Below are 17,134 nucleotides of genomic sequence, written 5' to 3'. Positions count from 1 at the left end.
TTAGTCCCTAAAAAAAATTCAAAATTTTAAATTTAAAATTTAAATCTTAAATAAAATTTTTTTGAATTTATAAATTTAATGGGTTAATTACACCATTGGTCCTCAACCTTTGCACCATTTTTCAATTTGGTCCCTAACCTTTTTTTTTTTTTGCAATCCGCTGACACAGCGCCACCGTGGCGCTGACATGGCGCCTCTGTGGTGCTGACGTGGCATTTTCCGTCAATTTTAACGGCTGTCTAACGATTGGGACTTAATTGAAATGAAATCAAAAGATTAGGGACTTGATTGCACAAAAAAAAAAAAAAAGGTTGGGGACAAAATTGAAAAACTGTGTAAAAGTTAGGGACCTTGGTGTAATTAACCCAAAAAAAAATATAGGGGGCTAAATGCAAAAAGGACTCTTATAAATAATTCGAAGGTGATAGTAGCACTAATGCACATTTACAAAGCCCGGGCTTTATGAAGAACTCTGGAGATAGCAATTACATAGGGTTTTCCATAACTAGGGGAATAACAAGGTATAAGAACATAAGAAAAGCTGCAATTTCCAATGCTAACGCTCGGGGATGTAAAATTGAAAGAACCCGATGCAGAATTTTCTATAACTGCGCATGGTAAGATGCCTTATAATTACAATTTTGTGACAGAGATTATGTATCATGTATGTCTGTTCAGTTATATACATCAATATTGCAGTTATGACGGAGTATCACAGAAGGAAGGTAAATAATGTTTACTATATTTTGTTAAGAGAAGGTCTGACCTGCAGAGTAATCATTTGAAAGCATGGTTGTAATCATGGAAATAGAAGGTCTTGTAGATGAAATGAGAGAGCCACCGTGAAGCCGCAAAACACAGTACTGCTGCAAAGACGATAGAATTCCTTGCGGTGGCTGAAGTTAAACTATGTCTGGCAGCTGCAACAGTCCCAATTAGGGCTAACGAGAGAACTTGAAGAGAAAACTCGAGGGCCTTTAGAAATTTCAATCCTCCACGGCAGCTACTGCATTGCACAACATGCGACCAGTATCTGAAAAGAAATTATATAGAACAAGAGAAGTTTAGCTCGCTTCCTACTTGTTTAATAATTACGAAACAATAACATTATTCCCAATGAAAAATTATCTATTTACACGTATTCCAACTAAATCTGAACTTCATACACCACCTTCGAAAATTTAGGTCCCACTTGGTTGCACTATTGTTTATCCATTTTTAAAAGAAAAAAAATCCAAATTCTGTGCTATGGAGTGTGCCAGTGTTACTGTAAATCAGCTTGCGAGCTTAATTTCGTTTGAAAAAGAAACATAAAGAAGTGAAAAACTATTGTCAAACAAATCTCCAAGGTGTATAAATAATGAACAATCCCATCAAAGAAAATGCAGTTTCAACTGTGTATATATATTAAAAAAAAAAAATAAGATGGTAAAGTTGCATATGTGTCAATAAATGAATTTTCAGTGTAACAAATATAAAATCTACAATAATCTACTAAATAAAGAGTATATAACCAGTGATTCATCACAACCAGAGAATGAAGGCATCCACTCCAAATATTGTTGTACCTGTCCATCAGCTGCTCTCTCGGAGGAGTTGGTGGAAGCTGCTCGCTAGACATGCTCCCCCAGTTAACCTGATTGTTTGAATATTTTCTTAACCAGTTTCTGAAGGCTATAACCATGGCATCTGACTTTGTTGGCACGTAACAAGCTTTGAACCAATTGGAAAAGCCAGCTTTCGCGATCTTGCGCTCCTAAAGAGAATTTAGTAAAACCGAAAGGAGGTATATTAATGGGTCAAAAAGAGTTGGCATTAATCAAAAAGGCGTTAAAAACAAGTTTATGATGGTATCTTCAGCAAGACACAGATTATGACCAGAAAGCACAATCTAGATGGAAAACAAAATAAGTGTCATCAACTGACGAGGAAATAGCCCCAAAGAACCAAGTGAATCAAATCCTGGAAACCTGGTTATATGTTTTTAACACACAAGCCAAGTGTTTCAGTGGTCACGTAAAAAAATTACAAAATTCTGATAAAACATTACAATCAACAAAAAAAGGAAGGGGTATAGGATAGCCATCTTGAGAGTTTCCTTGTTGAAAACCTAAACAATAAGATGGCACAGAGATAAAAAGCAAGGGATATGGATAGTACCTCTACATGGAGAAGATAAAGATCTGAATCCAAAATAAGGTTTTGTCCCATATGAAATATCCATCGTGGAAAAAATCGGTCAATCCAAACTGCAAAATTCCTTGGGAATGTGAAAATTACTCGGCTTCTTCCAGGACTGACTGGGATGCACATAAATATGAGAAGAAACCTCTTGAACCTCTGCTGGGGTTGAGCTGAAATATTCTGAGTCAGCACAAGTTAGTCACCAAGATGAAAGAAAAAGAGAGAGCGGTGATTTCCACATTGTTATACTGTTTGAACAGGTTATCTTTGAACGAATACCTCTTGGACATTCCTTGATGTAGCAGATTGGTTAACAGTTGCTGCACCATAAAAGAGGCACGGAGCTATAAATCTGAAATAACCAGCATCCTGCTTTGCATGAAAACCACTTTTGTTTGATTCCTCTATTGTTATTTCTACAGGTCCACCTCCTTCTCGATCAGCTTCAGCTGTGAAATAAGCTTATCTATTAGCGATCTTTCAAAATAAGTCAACCTAGAAATATAAGTTATAATCCACAAAATCACTGCAAAGCATGGTTTAGTTCAATAAGTTAACATAAACTTGGTACCATGCACTTGATTTACTACAACTACATGAGCAATTACTTCACAAAACTTAGTCAAGACTAGAAAATAGAAGTTCATAAGAGTTACATATCTGCCAGGTTCCACACGTCTCCTTACTCTCATTAGTCCATGATGTGCATATGGAACATGAGCCGGATCCATGAGGTTTTCTACCAGGACTTCATACCTGAAATGTTAATACAGTATTGTGAATGTCTAATTTAAATACAGATAGGTCAGGCATGAAAGCTAGATGTTTAACAATGAGACTCATGATGTCTGCAGCAAAATCTATGTAAATGATAATTAATACTGCAAAATATAATAAGAAATGGCTTTACTTAAACAGGAGGTTTGCAAATAATCAAAAAGATATCAACTTGGTTGCTAGCTATTACTTCATCTCAATTGATGGCTCATACTATATTAAACAATACAATCAAGTCCTAACATCAACTTCCATCCATTGAAAGCCAATGTGTCATCACAAATCATTTTAATTAGCTTAATTTGCATCCTAGTCACCAAATTTGGCCCTAAAGTAGCTTCCATCATTTGTGCATGGAACTTTTCAGTGGAAATGTTTATGTGGGACAACATGCAAACCTTCGGCTGGCACCACCTACAACAGTCCACCGTCTCTCATAGATAAGCCACTGATAGGATTCGATGGAAGAACTTAATGGAGTTTGCACCATCAATTGAGATAAGTTTAGAAATCAAAGTGAAGCTGTTGATGTACCTATAAATTTATGCACAATTGTAGTAAATATGCACCCGTATGGTGCTGGACAAAAATAGATTAACCATCCTTCTTAAAAGTTTCAGTGGAAGTATTTGGAATGATAAAATAATGATGCGAGTTGTGTGCAAAATTGGTGGACAAAAAGAATGTGCAAGAATGGGAGCACGTGAACAAAGAATGGTGTGAGAAAAAACAAGTTACTCAAATAAATATTTGCATTAGGAACCAGAATACATGTGCACATAAAGATGTATACATACACACATATGCGTAGCAATGCTGGCTAAGAGCGATACAGCGACAAGCCAACAACAGAGAATAGAATTATACCCATATTGAAGTTCCCTTATTCCCATTGAACAGGTGTATGATGGGTCATCCAACTCTTCGATGTACGGAGGTCGTTTCTTCTCTAAGATATCCTTGTATTGAGGATCAGTGCTAGGCCAGAACCACAAAACTTTGTTCTGTTCAACGCTAGGATAAACAGCCGCACAAGCCTTAGTGTTCAAATGAACCTGTGATAATACATCATAAACCAAAACAATTCAGCATCAACACAATCACCTGAAGAATAGATTGATAAAACACATAATGATGCCAACATGCTCATGTGACAACTATCACAATTCCAAAGCAGCAAAATTTTGCTCATCACACACGGCGTTAGCGAAAAATCAAGCATTTAATGAACACTAAATAATTCCTCGGTTTGCTTCTCTGCAAAAATTTGGTCACATATATAAAAGGTACGTATGCATTGAGAGGTGCTGCGTGCATCTTATTTGCAGGGATACTATGACCCAAAGAATTTTACTCACACAAGGTAATTAAATTATTTTACAAATTTCCAATTGCAAAAATTAGGGTGGGTTATCCAGTTAGGACTGAGCCAAGGCACCTTCGCAATCTTTATCGTCCGCCATATTCGTCAGGCTTACATCTTTTCTTCCAAGAAAACCAACTTGTCTAAATTAAAATAATTTGTTCGTATAACCCAATAACTAAAGTTCTACTATGTACTACATAACCTAGATTACAAGCAAGAAATACATTGCCTTGAACAATCCATATGCTAAAAAAATACAAAAAAAATACACCTCCATCTAAGTTCGCCTCCAACATGATGGAAGGACAACATGTAAAGCCCGGCCTCTAACATTAATAACTCATTAGGCCCGGAATACGTAAGCTTAAGCCCACTTATTAAACTAATGTGGGATTACTGGGGATACCAAATTAACAACCAAACTTCTAACCCTAATAACTCATTAGTTTGGTTCAAACCAACGACCCAGAATGCTTAAGCCTGGTTATTATTAATAGAACCCCTCGTTCTAATATCGCCAATCATAATTCCTATTTCATCCGATGTTATATTATTACAAAGGCAGCCTTTTATCACCGGTCGATCGTTGGGGCTCGGCCGTGACGTTCCTGGGGGCCACATTTGGTAGTCATTGAGTTGATGATGCTATGGAGTTGCAGAGTTGAAGCATTCCGTCAGGTTGGAGCCGCTGTCAAGTCTACAGAGGCAATTCCCTAGCAATGGCTCATGCCATGGCAAGGATTTTGGTACCGCATACGGGGTTTCAAAACGTACCCCTCGGTGGGCACCTTTGTACCCCCGGGGTGCCAAAGGGGTGGATGCCTTACATGGTATATAGGAGGAGGGGTGGACACTGCGTAGAGTGGACCCGATTCCCCCGCGACTCATAGGACATGGGTCGTCCCTTGGCTAGCGGAGTAGCCAAGCTTAGCGTGCTGTGCGACTGAGCAACGAATGGTTCAAGGGTCACGGGCCTAGGGTAATGTCGGAGACAGAGGTCGACGACATTATGGAGCGGGAACTGCCGGGAGGCTTTCCTCCTAGAATCGCTTGCACTACCTTATGCCGTCTCGGATCTCTGTGGGGGCACGTACGAGCGGATGAGGGTTAGTCTTGCGACGGATGGCCCGCCGTAGAGGGCAAGGCTCGCGAAGGCAAGTGTGCTGAGCGGGGATTCGCGGGACGCAGTGCCTGCGAAGGCTTAAGGAGATGGATCTCTGTTGGATAGCCAAATGGAGACATGCCGAAGGAGTCTCGTGGGGCGCATAGGTCTTGGAGACTCGAGAGGGGCGAAACCCAGTGAGGCAAGCAGTATCGGTATCCGTATAGTGAACCTTGAGTGACTGGACCATTGGTGCGCGCAGCGAGGTGTGGTCGAGCCATGGAGGAGTCAGATGGGTTGCAGTGCGGAGTGAGGCCGACTCGTTTGTATGGGGCTTTATGTGGCGAACCTATGGGAATCGAGGGCGCAGAGCGCCATGGCAATGCGAGGTCGTGGGGACAGTCGTGAAGCACGGTGTGGGCTTGTTGGCTTCCTTGCCAGGAGCGTTGAGGGCACGTGTGCCGTACGGGTTGCATGCGAAGCACGGATGTGCGGAGCATGGGCGTGCGGGGTGTCGCGCTGGTCGCTGGCGTTGGAAGACAGACGAGCTTGTGGCGCACACTTGGGTGGCTTCTCTGATGTGGGTCTTTGAACCGAGCGAGTAGGCCGCGTATGCGGTATGGCCGTGGATGCTGTCGGGCGCATGTGGCGCAATGGTGAAGAATATGTCCTTACTTGGTGGCTAGCCTCAGTATTGGGATTGCTCGTTGGGAACTCGAGGAGTCCGACGAGGGGTTCGATTGCAGGCGATTGGTTGATCTATCAGTCTCGCGGAGGAGCAAGCTTGGCAAATACTTGGATTGGTATTCCGTTGTTAAGTTTGGAAGACTTGTCCGTGTTTAGGATTTGAGCAGGCTTGCGCATCTTCGAGCAGGAAGGCGGGCGCCGCACGGATTTTTCAAAGGAAAAAGTTATGTCCGTGACACTTTGGTTCTACTATCATCGATCATAATTTATTTCCCATCCCATGAGACATCACATCACACAACTAGTACCCAATTTGCACTCAATTGAGATCCCAATTATATGATGCAATTCTAAAACAAGAACCATCTAGAAAACTACACTAATTCAAAAGTAAAACACAAGAAAATCATGTTTTAGAACCCCAAATGGAGCTCACCTGGGGGCCGCTGGACGGCGCCTGGGGAATGTACTTGCAGTTGCCGCTGCCGTCGAAGCACCAGCCGTGGTAGACGCACTGGAGGCGGCCGCGGGGGTCGATGCGGCCCTCGGAGAGCGGGGCGAGGCGGTGGGGGCAGCGGTCGTCGAACACCTGCCACCGCCCCTCGGCCCGGTCCCACCACACCACCACGTCGAGCCCCATCACCGTCTTCGCGTGCGGCGCCCGCTTGTCGAGGTCGCACAGGGGAGCCACCGGGTACCATTGGGCGTACCAATCGAACTTCGCATCGTCGCCCTGGCCGGCGCCGATGTCGAAGGGGTCGGAGGCGTCGGAGAGGGCGGTGGAGGGGGCGGAGGAGAGGCCGTGGGAGCGGAGGATGGCGGTGGCGGTTCGTGTGGGACTGCGGTGGCGACGGAGGTGGTGGTGGTGGTGGTGGAGGGAGAGGGGAGAAGAGAGGGTGGTGGGGTTTAGGGTTTTGGGCGCGGAAGGAGAGGGAGTGGGGAAGAGGCAGGGAGAAGGGAGGGAGAAGAGAGATTCCATGGATGAGGATGAGGATGATGATGATGATGATGATGGAGGGGGAGGGGAGAAGAGGAGGAAGGGGAGAGTTTTGCGTAAGAAACGTGAGGATGAAATAGCTTCGGTTGGAACAGTGTCAGGTTTGATCCAAATTTTAGTGGGCAAAACTGGACAAAAATTTGGCGGACATCTACTATCTATTATCTATTATTTATTACTATATACTAAAATTTCTATAGTAATTTTACTAACATGATACATGTCGTCAACCTATTTTGGTGCATCTGATGCACCTGGTACAGTGTAGACCGTCGATATTTGTGAACATGTATCAAATCTGCGGAGGGAGGTTGGGTGCACCTGGTGCAGTGTGCTGAAGCTGCGGACGCTCACGAGGTATTCTACACACGTCATCAAGCTATTTTTGCTGCACCTGGTGCAGTGTAGACCGTGGATGTTTGTGGACATGTATCAAATCCGTGGAGGGAGCTTGGGTGCACCTGGTGCAGTGTGCTGAAGTCCTTGAAGGTCCCTGGGATATTGGCATATTGCACTCATATGACACATGTACATTTAATTCCTAATTTAATGCTACATTTCTTTCTTATCTCTCTTTCTCTAAGAAATGTTCTCTTTCCTCTCTCTTTTGAAACAAGAGACATGTTGTCTTCTAAAATTTGAGCATGTACATTTAATTCCTAATTTAACGCTACCTTTCTTTCTTACTTCTCTTTCTCTAAGAAATGTTCTCTTTCCTCTCTCTTTTGAAACAAGAGACATGTTGTCTTCTAAAATTTGAATTTATCATTTATGTGCTCTTTCTTCAAAAATAATTAATTTCTTAAGTAAATCGTGTTACATCCCCTCTTAAAAATAATTTCTAATTAAAATCTTTAATTCCTAATTTAATGCTACATTTTCTCTCTCCTCTTTCTTTCTTTCTATGAGAAATGTGCTCTTTTCTTTCTTTTTCGAAGTAAGAGATCTAAATTTTATAATTTTTAATATACAGGCATTTAATATAATATAAAATAAATTTAATTAATGAAAATTTATTTTAAATTTTTATTTTTTATATTTATATCATACAAATTTATTGATAGATATCGATACAATATGTGTTCAATATATACAGTAATTTATGCTATATTTTATAAATATAATTAAAAAGATATTCATCGAATCCACAGCAAAGTGTAGATACATTGCTAGTATAATCTCCAAATATAATAGTTTGGGAATTGGCTGAACTTGCGCCGTGTGGCAAACTGTATAAAAAAAATATTATTTTTACTAGATTAAAATATTTAAAAATTTTATTTTTGTTGGGCGGTTGAGATAAGCTCAGTTTACCACATGGTGCTGATCTGGACAACCCCTAAAATATTATATTTGGAGACTATGTCCCCCAAATTTTTCTCCGAAAAAATATAGCAACTCGGCAATTTTGCCTCGAGAGGTCTTAGCCCATTTTTGCATAGCAGAGTTTTGAAAACCCACAAGAAGCAACTGGACGAATTGTATGTGCTAATTGCCATTTAACTGATAAGCCCGTGGATATTGAAGCAGATTCATTGACAAATCAAAAAGAAAAATGGAAAAAACACTACTAACTCTCCAGAAATTTCAATTACGCTTATATTCATCACGGTAGGGAATTTACTTATTAGCAGTTTTGACTCTCTCTCAAGTAAAATTAGTATGATCTATCATATGTTCTCTGTAGTGGTAGTTGTCACTATAATTTTATAACATTGACGGATGGAAGATTAAAATTGCCTTATCACCTTTTGGACCTTCTTAGATCTAATTTGGTCACTCTGTGACTAAAAAGATCTTATTTTATATTTTAAAAAATCTCAAAACTATATGATTCAAATATTTTTTCCTCTAATGCTAATCCCCACCAAAAAACATATTGTATAATTTTATAGTATAGAAAGAGAAAAGATCAAAAGTATTTTTAAATTTTTTAGACTATCAAAGTATAAAAAAATATTTTTCACCACCACATTGTCAGACTAGGCTTAAAGCATAAAATTAAGTACTTTTAAAAATACATTACCAAACTAAGCCTAATTGAATCGTTAGTTTGATTGCATATCTCGTATATAATTTTGTGTAACATTAAAACACAAAAGACCTATTTTGACTCTTTTAATTCTCATAATTCAGCATGAAATTGAAAAGCAGGGTGAATTGATGTTTAGTAATTATATTTTTTGTGTATAAGAACAGAAAAAATAAATATTTTTATTAATTTTCAAAACTTTCAAGATTATAAACAATACAAGCAACCCAAAGTACTGTGTAGTGAGTGACTTGGATTAATAAGAGCTGACTATTAAACTATTTTATGAAATTTAAGAGATTTAATTACCAAAATTAAAAGTTACATGTATATTCGCAAAAAATGCCAAACTTGAGGATTCTACAATTTTATTTGGTAAATATTACTCGCACATTCCAATCAGAGTCCATATCTTGCACGCTTTCTATTTAATGGGTGAAGTGTTTTTGCTAGTCCCATCAAGTGACTAGTGAAGAATTTTAATCTATTAGATGGACGATGTAAGATATACATTCACTTTTCTATGTGTGAATAAGCGTTACTTATTTTATTTTAATTCATTTTAGGTAAAAAGGTAAGCACACTCTCTCGGCTATAGTATAGTCTAAGCTAGCCCCTCAACATTTTTATTTTCTCAACTTCTAAGGCTTCATTTGGAATTGTAGGGATATTGCGTTACGTGCGATGAGGAAGTACGACGAAAAAATATCCTGTTTGTTTTTCTACATAATATTACATTCCGCATATCGCGATGAGTCGGTTACGATATATTTTCTGCGGTCCCACCGAAAAATACAGAAGCATATCCTTATATTCTTTTACCCTAACTCCATTTTATCTAATAGTGTCAGATGGACCTCGCTACTAAACTAAGCCTAATTCTTTTTTAAACTAACTTATTTCAATCAAAAAAATAAATATTTTATCAAATTTATTAGTAATTTTATCAAATATAATAACTTTTAGTTACTTTTTTAACAAATAAATCTAAGTCAATTAATGATAAATAACTAGTTGAATTATTAAATTTGATAACTTTTTAGCTTAATTAAGTATAAAAATTCAAATGAAAAAAAAATTAAAAGTTAAAGGAATAGAAGTTGAGAGACTTATTTTACAATTGATTATAATAAAGGGGATTTCCGTACAATTACACCTTAGAATTGTTAGTAACCTAACCACCTTCCAACTATCCTCTTGATCTTTTTTCGCATAGTTTCTACTTTCGCTCTCTTATCGGCTACCCTTCTTTCCTACTAATATAGAGTTGATTGCTAAGAAGCTAAAGAAGTATAAAATCTAAGCTTTTATTTGAATGTATGAATATATTTTTTGACATATATTTTTTTAAGTTACTTAAGAAGTATGCAATATTTAGTAGATGAGAAGTGGAATCAAACATATAGAACAGATAATATATTTGGTTTTCAAGTTATTTTTTCGAAATAAGACAAATCATTTCATAAGTGAAATATACTATCCTACTAAACTATAAATGTCAAAACCTTTTAATGAACAAAAATCAAACTTCTAACTTCCTAGCACAAAAAAAATTCATATTAAATATGTTATTATTTAACATTTTATTTCGACATGTAAATAGGGTCGGGGTTCAAAATATCCTCATAACAATCTGAACTGATGAGTTAGTTTAGAATTGTATTATTGCCAAAAGCACTTATTTGGAAAGCCCAATATATCTAAAAGCAATTCAATCTTCTATTCTCAATGTCATTCTTATCATAATTTTATAAATTGAATAAGAGATGAATGAAATCCGTACATGCAAACACCTCAATTCATGATTGACTCCTAGAAAACAACAAATGATGGCTAGGTAAATATAGGCTATTAGATGTGAGCTTTTGAGAGGATCATCTTAACAATACATAAATTGACAGTCCCTTATGTAGTGCCCCTGGTGTTCTGCAACCCGTGGGTCTCAGCATCTGAGGCTTGTCGACACATCTGGAGAGTGTCGAGACAAGTCGGAGTCGTTTTGGCGCGAAATGGACGCAAAACGGACTCAGTGCGACGCGAGAGCAGAGTTTTGACATTTTAATCTGTAAAGTGCAGGTTTTCAGTGTTGAGTACCGGTACCAGGCAGAGGAGTATCGGTACCCTAGTGAAATTTCAGAACTAATGCTCTCGGGTTGCGCCAATTTGATGTCGAGTACCGGTACTGCATCGGGCTGGTACCGATACACTGTGTGCGAGCTTGCGGGCTGAGAGGCCGAGTACCGGTAACCAAATTGGGTACCGGTACTCCAGCTGGATTTTTGAGTTGGTGAGGGGTAATTTGGTCTATTGAAGTGTCGATAACCCACCTTATCCTCAACCTCTATATATTTGTAGAGAGCTTTGAAATGAGGTTTTGTTTGCTACTCTCTCTCTCTAGTTTTTGGACGTGCTCGTGGTAGAGGTCGCAGCTCGAGCCCGGGAGGTTGTCGACGTTGATCCGGAGGACCGTTCGAGCGCGTGGGCGTTGCGGTTGCGCCGTTGGAGGCCGGGCGAGCGCGTGGTTTCCTCTCCTTTCGACTTCTCGCCGTGGTTGGACTAGCGTGTCGAGGTGGGTTGAAGTTTACCGAAATCGTCGGAATACCTCCTAAGTTTTTATATCGTCGACATGTTTTGTTGGTTTCATTTCCTTGCTAGTACTCGAATTCATGGATTAAAGATAAAATCTGAATTTGGAGTTAAGCTAGTAGTATAATTTTACATATTGGACTTGGAATTGACTTAGGAGAAAACATATAGATCCTATACTATCATTTCTGAAAATTACCAGATTTAGATTTAGGAGCTGTGGTTCTTTTGTATCGTCGCTGTTAGTATGCGATGGATACCCAGATTAATGTAGGATGAGGTTACGCTCGTGCTGGGATGCCGAGGTTATTTTTACAATAGCGTGTAGACTGTTTCGGACTGTCGGGTGTCATCGCGGTTGATGGTGGACCCAGATTTCTGTATTTGCATCAAATTGTGCCAAGGGCACGTGAGCTTTTGTTGTTAGACCAGTTAGACCCATTTGCTTTGATTATAGCCTGTGAGAGACTGATTGAGCTCGACAGAGATACGCTTGCATACTCGGTTGGGTAACGCCCACGAGTGCCACTCCGGAGTCGGGCTTTGTGCGTTTGCGTTGATGTCGTAGTGTCCGGGTTGGACTTGCTCTCCACCGACAACCCAGCGTGGTGATGGTTGGTATAGCTTCGACAGGCGGGACGGGTGCGTTCACAGTCCCTAGTGAGATTAAGTCAGAGTGTGCATTTCTATATCTACAAAATAGTGGTTAGCGATAGTATAGTGGCATGTAGCTGTGAAGTTTTTTCGGCTTCCTTATTATTCTTGTGCATACTTTCTGTAGACTTAGTGGGTAAGCCGTTGAGGTCGACAGCAGTACCCACTGAGGACTACTCCTTTTTACAGTAGTTCTCACACCCAGTTGTTGACCCCTTTTTACAGAGCCTTCTTCTGCGGCTGCTGCTGTCATCGATTCTGACCGTGGAAAGGGAGTCACGAGCTAGATCACTTCCCTGGTTGCAGTAATAGAAGAGTACCATCTACAGGTAGTTTTGGGGTATTTTGGTTCATGTACATACTTATGCTGTTTTACTCGCTGGAGCGAGGGATGTTTGTATCTTGGAGACTTTGTAAGTATAGTGAACCTGATGTGTATTTATATATTCTATTCTCGGTTTAGCAGCTCTTACCTTGTGGTTGTAGCTTGTTTTCGTTTACAGGTACAGCTATCGCTTCGTATACAGAAAAAATTTCTTTGTATACGGTGGGTCTGTTGGCGTGTTCGGGAAAACGCGGTAATCCGGGGCGTGACACCTTCGATCCATGTGTCTCGCTTTATCTTTCTTTCTCTCTGTCCCTTCTCCCGATACCCTCCTTTTTCTCTCTATATCCCCTCTCCCGGTACCCCTTCATTTCTCTCTCTTTCTCTTTCCCGATACCTCTCTCTTGAGCTTCCCACTCTATCTCCCGATACTTCTCTCCCTCTCTTTCTTTCTTCCTCTCCTTATCCTCTCCCTTCCTCTCTCTTTTTTTTCTCTCTATTTCTCTCTCTCCCACTGATGCCTCTCTTTCTCTCCCCCCCTCTCTCTATCTCTCTCTCCTTTTGTACACACTATTCTCAGCACGGCCAGGCTCTTTCCTGATTGATAGTTGTGATGAGATTAGTAGCAATCATAAGGGCTCCTTGCTGCCGACGATTGATCTAGCCTATGCCATTTATGGAGGTCAGATAGGTTCCATCCGAGGTTGCCCTAGCTTATCTTTCTCTCTGCAATTTGCCCTAGGCCTACCTGAAGAGGTAAGATAGCTTACGATCCGAAGTGCCTTGAACCTTCTTACCCTATCCGTTCCTTCTTTCTTTCTCTCTTCCTTTCTTTCTTTGTTCTCGCCTGGTGCTATTAACCTAGCCCTATTTTTAGTTTATTTTTTAAAAAAAGTGTATTTGGGTTGTTGTTTGGATATTTGGAGATCTTGCCTCTGGTGACTCTCTCTTCTCTAAAAATAATTTTAAAAAAAAGCTTTGTTAGAGATCTAGATGATTTCTCAAGATTTGGGAAAGATTTTCTTACATAATCGCCCTAATATTAGCTTACCCTTATTTTTTATTTTTTTAGAAAATGGTGTGTGAGGCCTATTCTCGAAAAAATAATTTTGAAAAAAAGTGTGCCAAAGTTTTTTAAATTTTTTTTAATAATTTTACAAGATTTTTCTAATGTATGTGGAGGAGATTACTGAATATAGGATCATCCTTATCCTCTCTTTCTTTTTTATTTATTTATTTATTCAAATTATTATATAATAGCCTAATCTATTAAAATAGTGGAAACCACATTCCATAGTACAGCTTTGCTCTTTAAGTTAAAGGTATAAGAATACAAGTAATATTTCTCCTTTTTCTCTTAATAGTCCTTTCCTTTACTAATTTTGTACAACCTCTTCATATTACTAATTGTTTTAGTTAGTAACTGCTTTATTGTTTCATAGGCATTTAAAGTTTTCTCTATCTTTATTGCTACCTTTTTTCTAATAAACAATCTAAAAGGTACAGTTCTCTACAGAGTTATATTGTATTAATTTCTTTGTTTTTTATGTTTTTCCCTTCTTTTTGTTCCCTTGCTTTCTAATATTTTACAATAATTTTTTACTATATGGACATACATTGATGATAAAATGCACTATCTGTCACTAATGTTTCCTGCTTTCAACTTCTTTACTCCTTGCTTCTAAACAAGCCTCTTTAAATATGTCAGCTTCTACTACTTGCCTTCTCTTCTAGGTCTCTACTTTTAATTATACTAGTTAAGGACCCGCGCTTCGCGGCGGATGGACAGATTTACAATAAATATACATTAGTGATTAGTAAGTAACAGTTAAAAAATTACTCCAACGTGTATGAAAAATTTCTTGAACTTCAACTTTTTCATGCAAGGCAATGATGTTTCAAGTTTATTCAAATATTTATAAGTTGGAGTAGAGTACAGACTGCAGCGAATGGTTAGAATCCTGGATGAGTATATCAATCAATAATTATCCAAGTCACGGCAAACTCCTTATGAAAAATGGCACTAAATAAAATTTGACTGAAAATGAAAGCACATATGTGCACAAAAAAAATAAAGACAAAAAAAAAAAACATATCAAGTTATGATCACAACTCAACTCAAACCAAATTCAAATACTCTCAGATGAAAAGTGTAAAATTGATTACTAAGATGGCAGATTTGCCGCATCCTGAAACAGTGTGCCGACATTTGAATACTTCATATCATTATAGGCAATTTCTTTTCCCAGACCATAACTAAAAGCCAAACCAATACCACAGCCAGCACCAATACCAAGGCCAAATTGAAAGCCAAGAAACCCAGCCCCTAGTCCTGCACTTGGATTAAAGACATGAAAATTTTGAATGGTTTCATGTTTATTAGCAAACAATATTTCATGCACACAAAAAAGCAAGCACTTAAAATGCCATATATGAATTCCTTGTTGTGTATAAATAGCAATGGTTCAATTGCTATCTGCATTTCTTTCTTGCCTCATCACTAAGAAACTCCTTGGCATTGTATATATTAGGTATAAAGATCTATCAGACAGAAAATCCATACTAATACACTTATTTATATTGAGCCCACTTATTCAGTAGAGGCACAAATATCGGTCTTACTAAATTAAAAGAATATAAAGGGGTGTTAGATTAGCTTAAAATGGATTTTCTTTGGCACAATCACCAAAACTTTCAAACCCAATTAACAGAGGAGGAATAACTGCCTGATAAACAAAGAGGACTGTCCTCACAATTATAAAAAAAAAAAAAATTAGAAATTTTACAAACAACATCCGACCTTGTAATCTATTGAGAACAAAGAACGGCTTAGCAAATTATAAGGACTGAGATTTTTACAGTGCAACTAAACTCTCTGTTGATGATGTTTATGTGTGTAATTTAATTACATAAGCACTCGTCAAGTTTCAGGAGAAAATGAGCTAAAACGGAGAAGTTACGCGATTATTAGTTTTCACTTAAGTGAATAGTAACTCCGGTTTTTCGGTGAAGCCACGGAGTAGAGTTGGCTTTCTCCGCGTATCGGACTCCGTTCATAGCGATCCAATAGCTCGTTTCGACCGGTTCAGCTATTCTGGAACTACTGGCGCTGACGGATTTTGAGTTTGATGCACGAATTTCGAGAAAATCCAAAAATACATGTTTTATATGTATTTATGTGTTATTCCTTCTATTGGAAAGAAAGTTTGGATTTTGTCGTGAATCCGTGGTCGATCGTGGTGAAACAAAATCGTAGCTTTGTTGTCTCCGAGGTGCTGATCGCACTGGTGCAATCCGTTCGCAAATCTGACGGACGGATCTGCGGAGATCGCACGTTGATCGAGGAGAGGTCGGTGTTGGAAAAAGGGTAATTTCGCAAAAAGTGCGATATTTTATGTGCCGTTTCGCGTGAATTTGTTTGTGAAGGTGTATTCGCGCATATTTCACGCGTTGTGAAGGGCTGGGATAGAAATATTCTTATTAGAGGGGCTAAATTGCATATTGCCACATATATATATGTGTGTTGGAACCTAGGGCTTCGTGGAAACCCTAACCCTAGCCCTCCCTGTGCACCAGCCGCCTAGGAGGCCCCCTGCCCACGCCGTGCTTGCACCCCGGCGGCCGGCAGCCGCCGCCGTCGCCGGAAAAGGCTTCCCCAAGCTCCAACCTTCCTCCCTCTCCCTCCACCTTGGCCGAGGAAGTTCCAAGCACCATCCTGAGCCGGCCAGGCCTCGGGTGAGGTGAGCCCCGACCCAGGCACCCCCGCCGGCACCGTCACCGCCGACCCCCACCGTCGCCGTGCGCCGCCGGAGCCGCCGTAGCCGCCTGCGGCCCCAGGGACACCACCCAGGCCGAAGCTGGGTGGCTCGGGTGTGTGAGCCCTGCCGCCGTTTCCCGACGGCCGCGGAGGTCTCCGCCGACCGTCCGGCGACCACCGCGCCCGACCCCGGCCACCCTCGAGGGCCGCCGGCCGCCGCAGGAGCCCCCTGCCGCCGCCTGTGTGCTGTAGGGGCCGAACGCGGGCCGCCTTCACTCCCGGGCATCGCCGCCACCCGCCGACGCAAGCTCGGCCACCGCCTCGACCCCTGGCATCATCCCCGACCGGCCCCGACCTGCCCCGGCCGCCGCGTCGCCGCCGGCAATTGTTGGAACGCACCAAACCGCAAAGGAGTTGTTGGCTCCGTACGCCGCCGCCGCACCTCCGGCTGCCCTGCGCCGCCTGACGTGGAGTGTCCCGGAGCCCCGCCACCTGGTGCACCCCTCCCCGGCCGGACCGCCTGCCGGAATACCGCCGGCGGCCAACCCTAGCTCCCCTCTCACTGTGAGTGTTCCATTTATGCTTTCCAGCACTGTTTTCCCACTTTCCGGTAACTTTTTCGGCAATCCGAATGGTCTTTTTGACCTCGGGAAGTGAGCACGATGAT

At 40.6% G+C, this 17,134-nt stretch overlaps 1 protein-coding gene across 2 annotated transcripts; it reads right to left on the bottom strand.

The window, feature by feature from the left end:
• LOC109712592 (protochlorophyllide-dependent translocon component 52, chloroplastic-like) lies at positions 525 to 7,227 on the bottom strand. 2 transcript variants are annotated; one of them, XM_020236227.1, is made up of 7 exons: positions 6,553 to 7,224; positions 3,829 to 4,016; positions 2,845 to 2,940; positions 2,464 to 2,635; positions 2,161 to 2,364; positions 1,569 to 1,756; positions 525 to 1,033 (listed from the first exon to the last, which is right to left on the bottom strand). In XM_020236227.1, the coding sequence occupies exons 1-7, from the start codon at positions 7,093 to 7,095 to the stop codon at positions 778 to 780; spliced, it is 1,647 nt and encodes a 548-aa protein (XP_020091816.1). In that variant the 5' UTR covers positions 7,096 to 7,224; the 3' UTR covers positions 525 to 777. The 2 variants fall into 2 exon arrangements, with proteins under 2 accessions (XP_020091816.1, XP_020091815.1); XM_020236226.1 differs by having other exon boundaries at positions 767 to 1,033; positions 2,464 to 2,633; positions 2,756 to 2,940; positions 6,553 to 7,227.

The sequence above is a fragment of the Ananas comosus genome, linkage group 7 (genome assembly GCF_001540865.1).
Source record: "Ananas comosus cultivar F153 linkage group 7, ASM154086v1, whole genome shotgun sequence".
In the NCBI taxonomy this organism is placed as follows: Eukaryota; Viridiplantae; Streptophyta; class Magnoliopsida; order Poales; family Bromeliaceae; genus Ananas; species Ananas comosus.
Note: the sequence above shows the minus strand (reverse complement) of the source record. Positions and strands in the feature narration are given on the sequence as shown.

What these genes read in the sequence shown, in the direction of transcription:
- LOC109712592 (XM_020236226.1), bottom strand. Translation starts at nt 7,095, where the DNA reads ATGGAATCTCTCTTCTCCCTCCCTTCTCCCTGCCTCTTCCCCACTCCC. An exon ending in TGTAGTAAATCAAGTGCATG is followed by an intron (nt 2,634 to 2,755) that starts GTACCAAGTTTA and finishes CTTATTTCACAG; the next exon opens with CTGAAGCTGATCGAGAAGGA. An exon ending in AGAGAGCAGCTGATGGACAG is followed by an intron (nt 1,034 to 1,568) that starts GTACAACAATAT and finishes ATTTCTTTTCAG; the next exon opens with ATACTGGTCGCATGTTGTGC.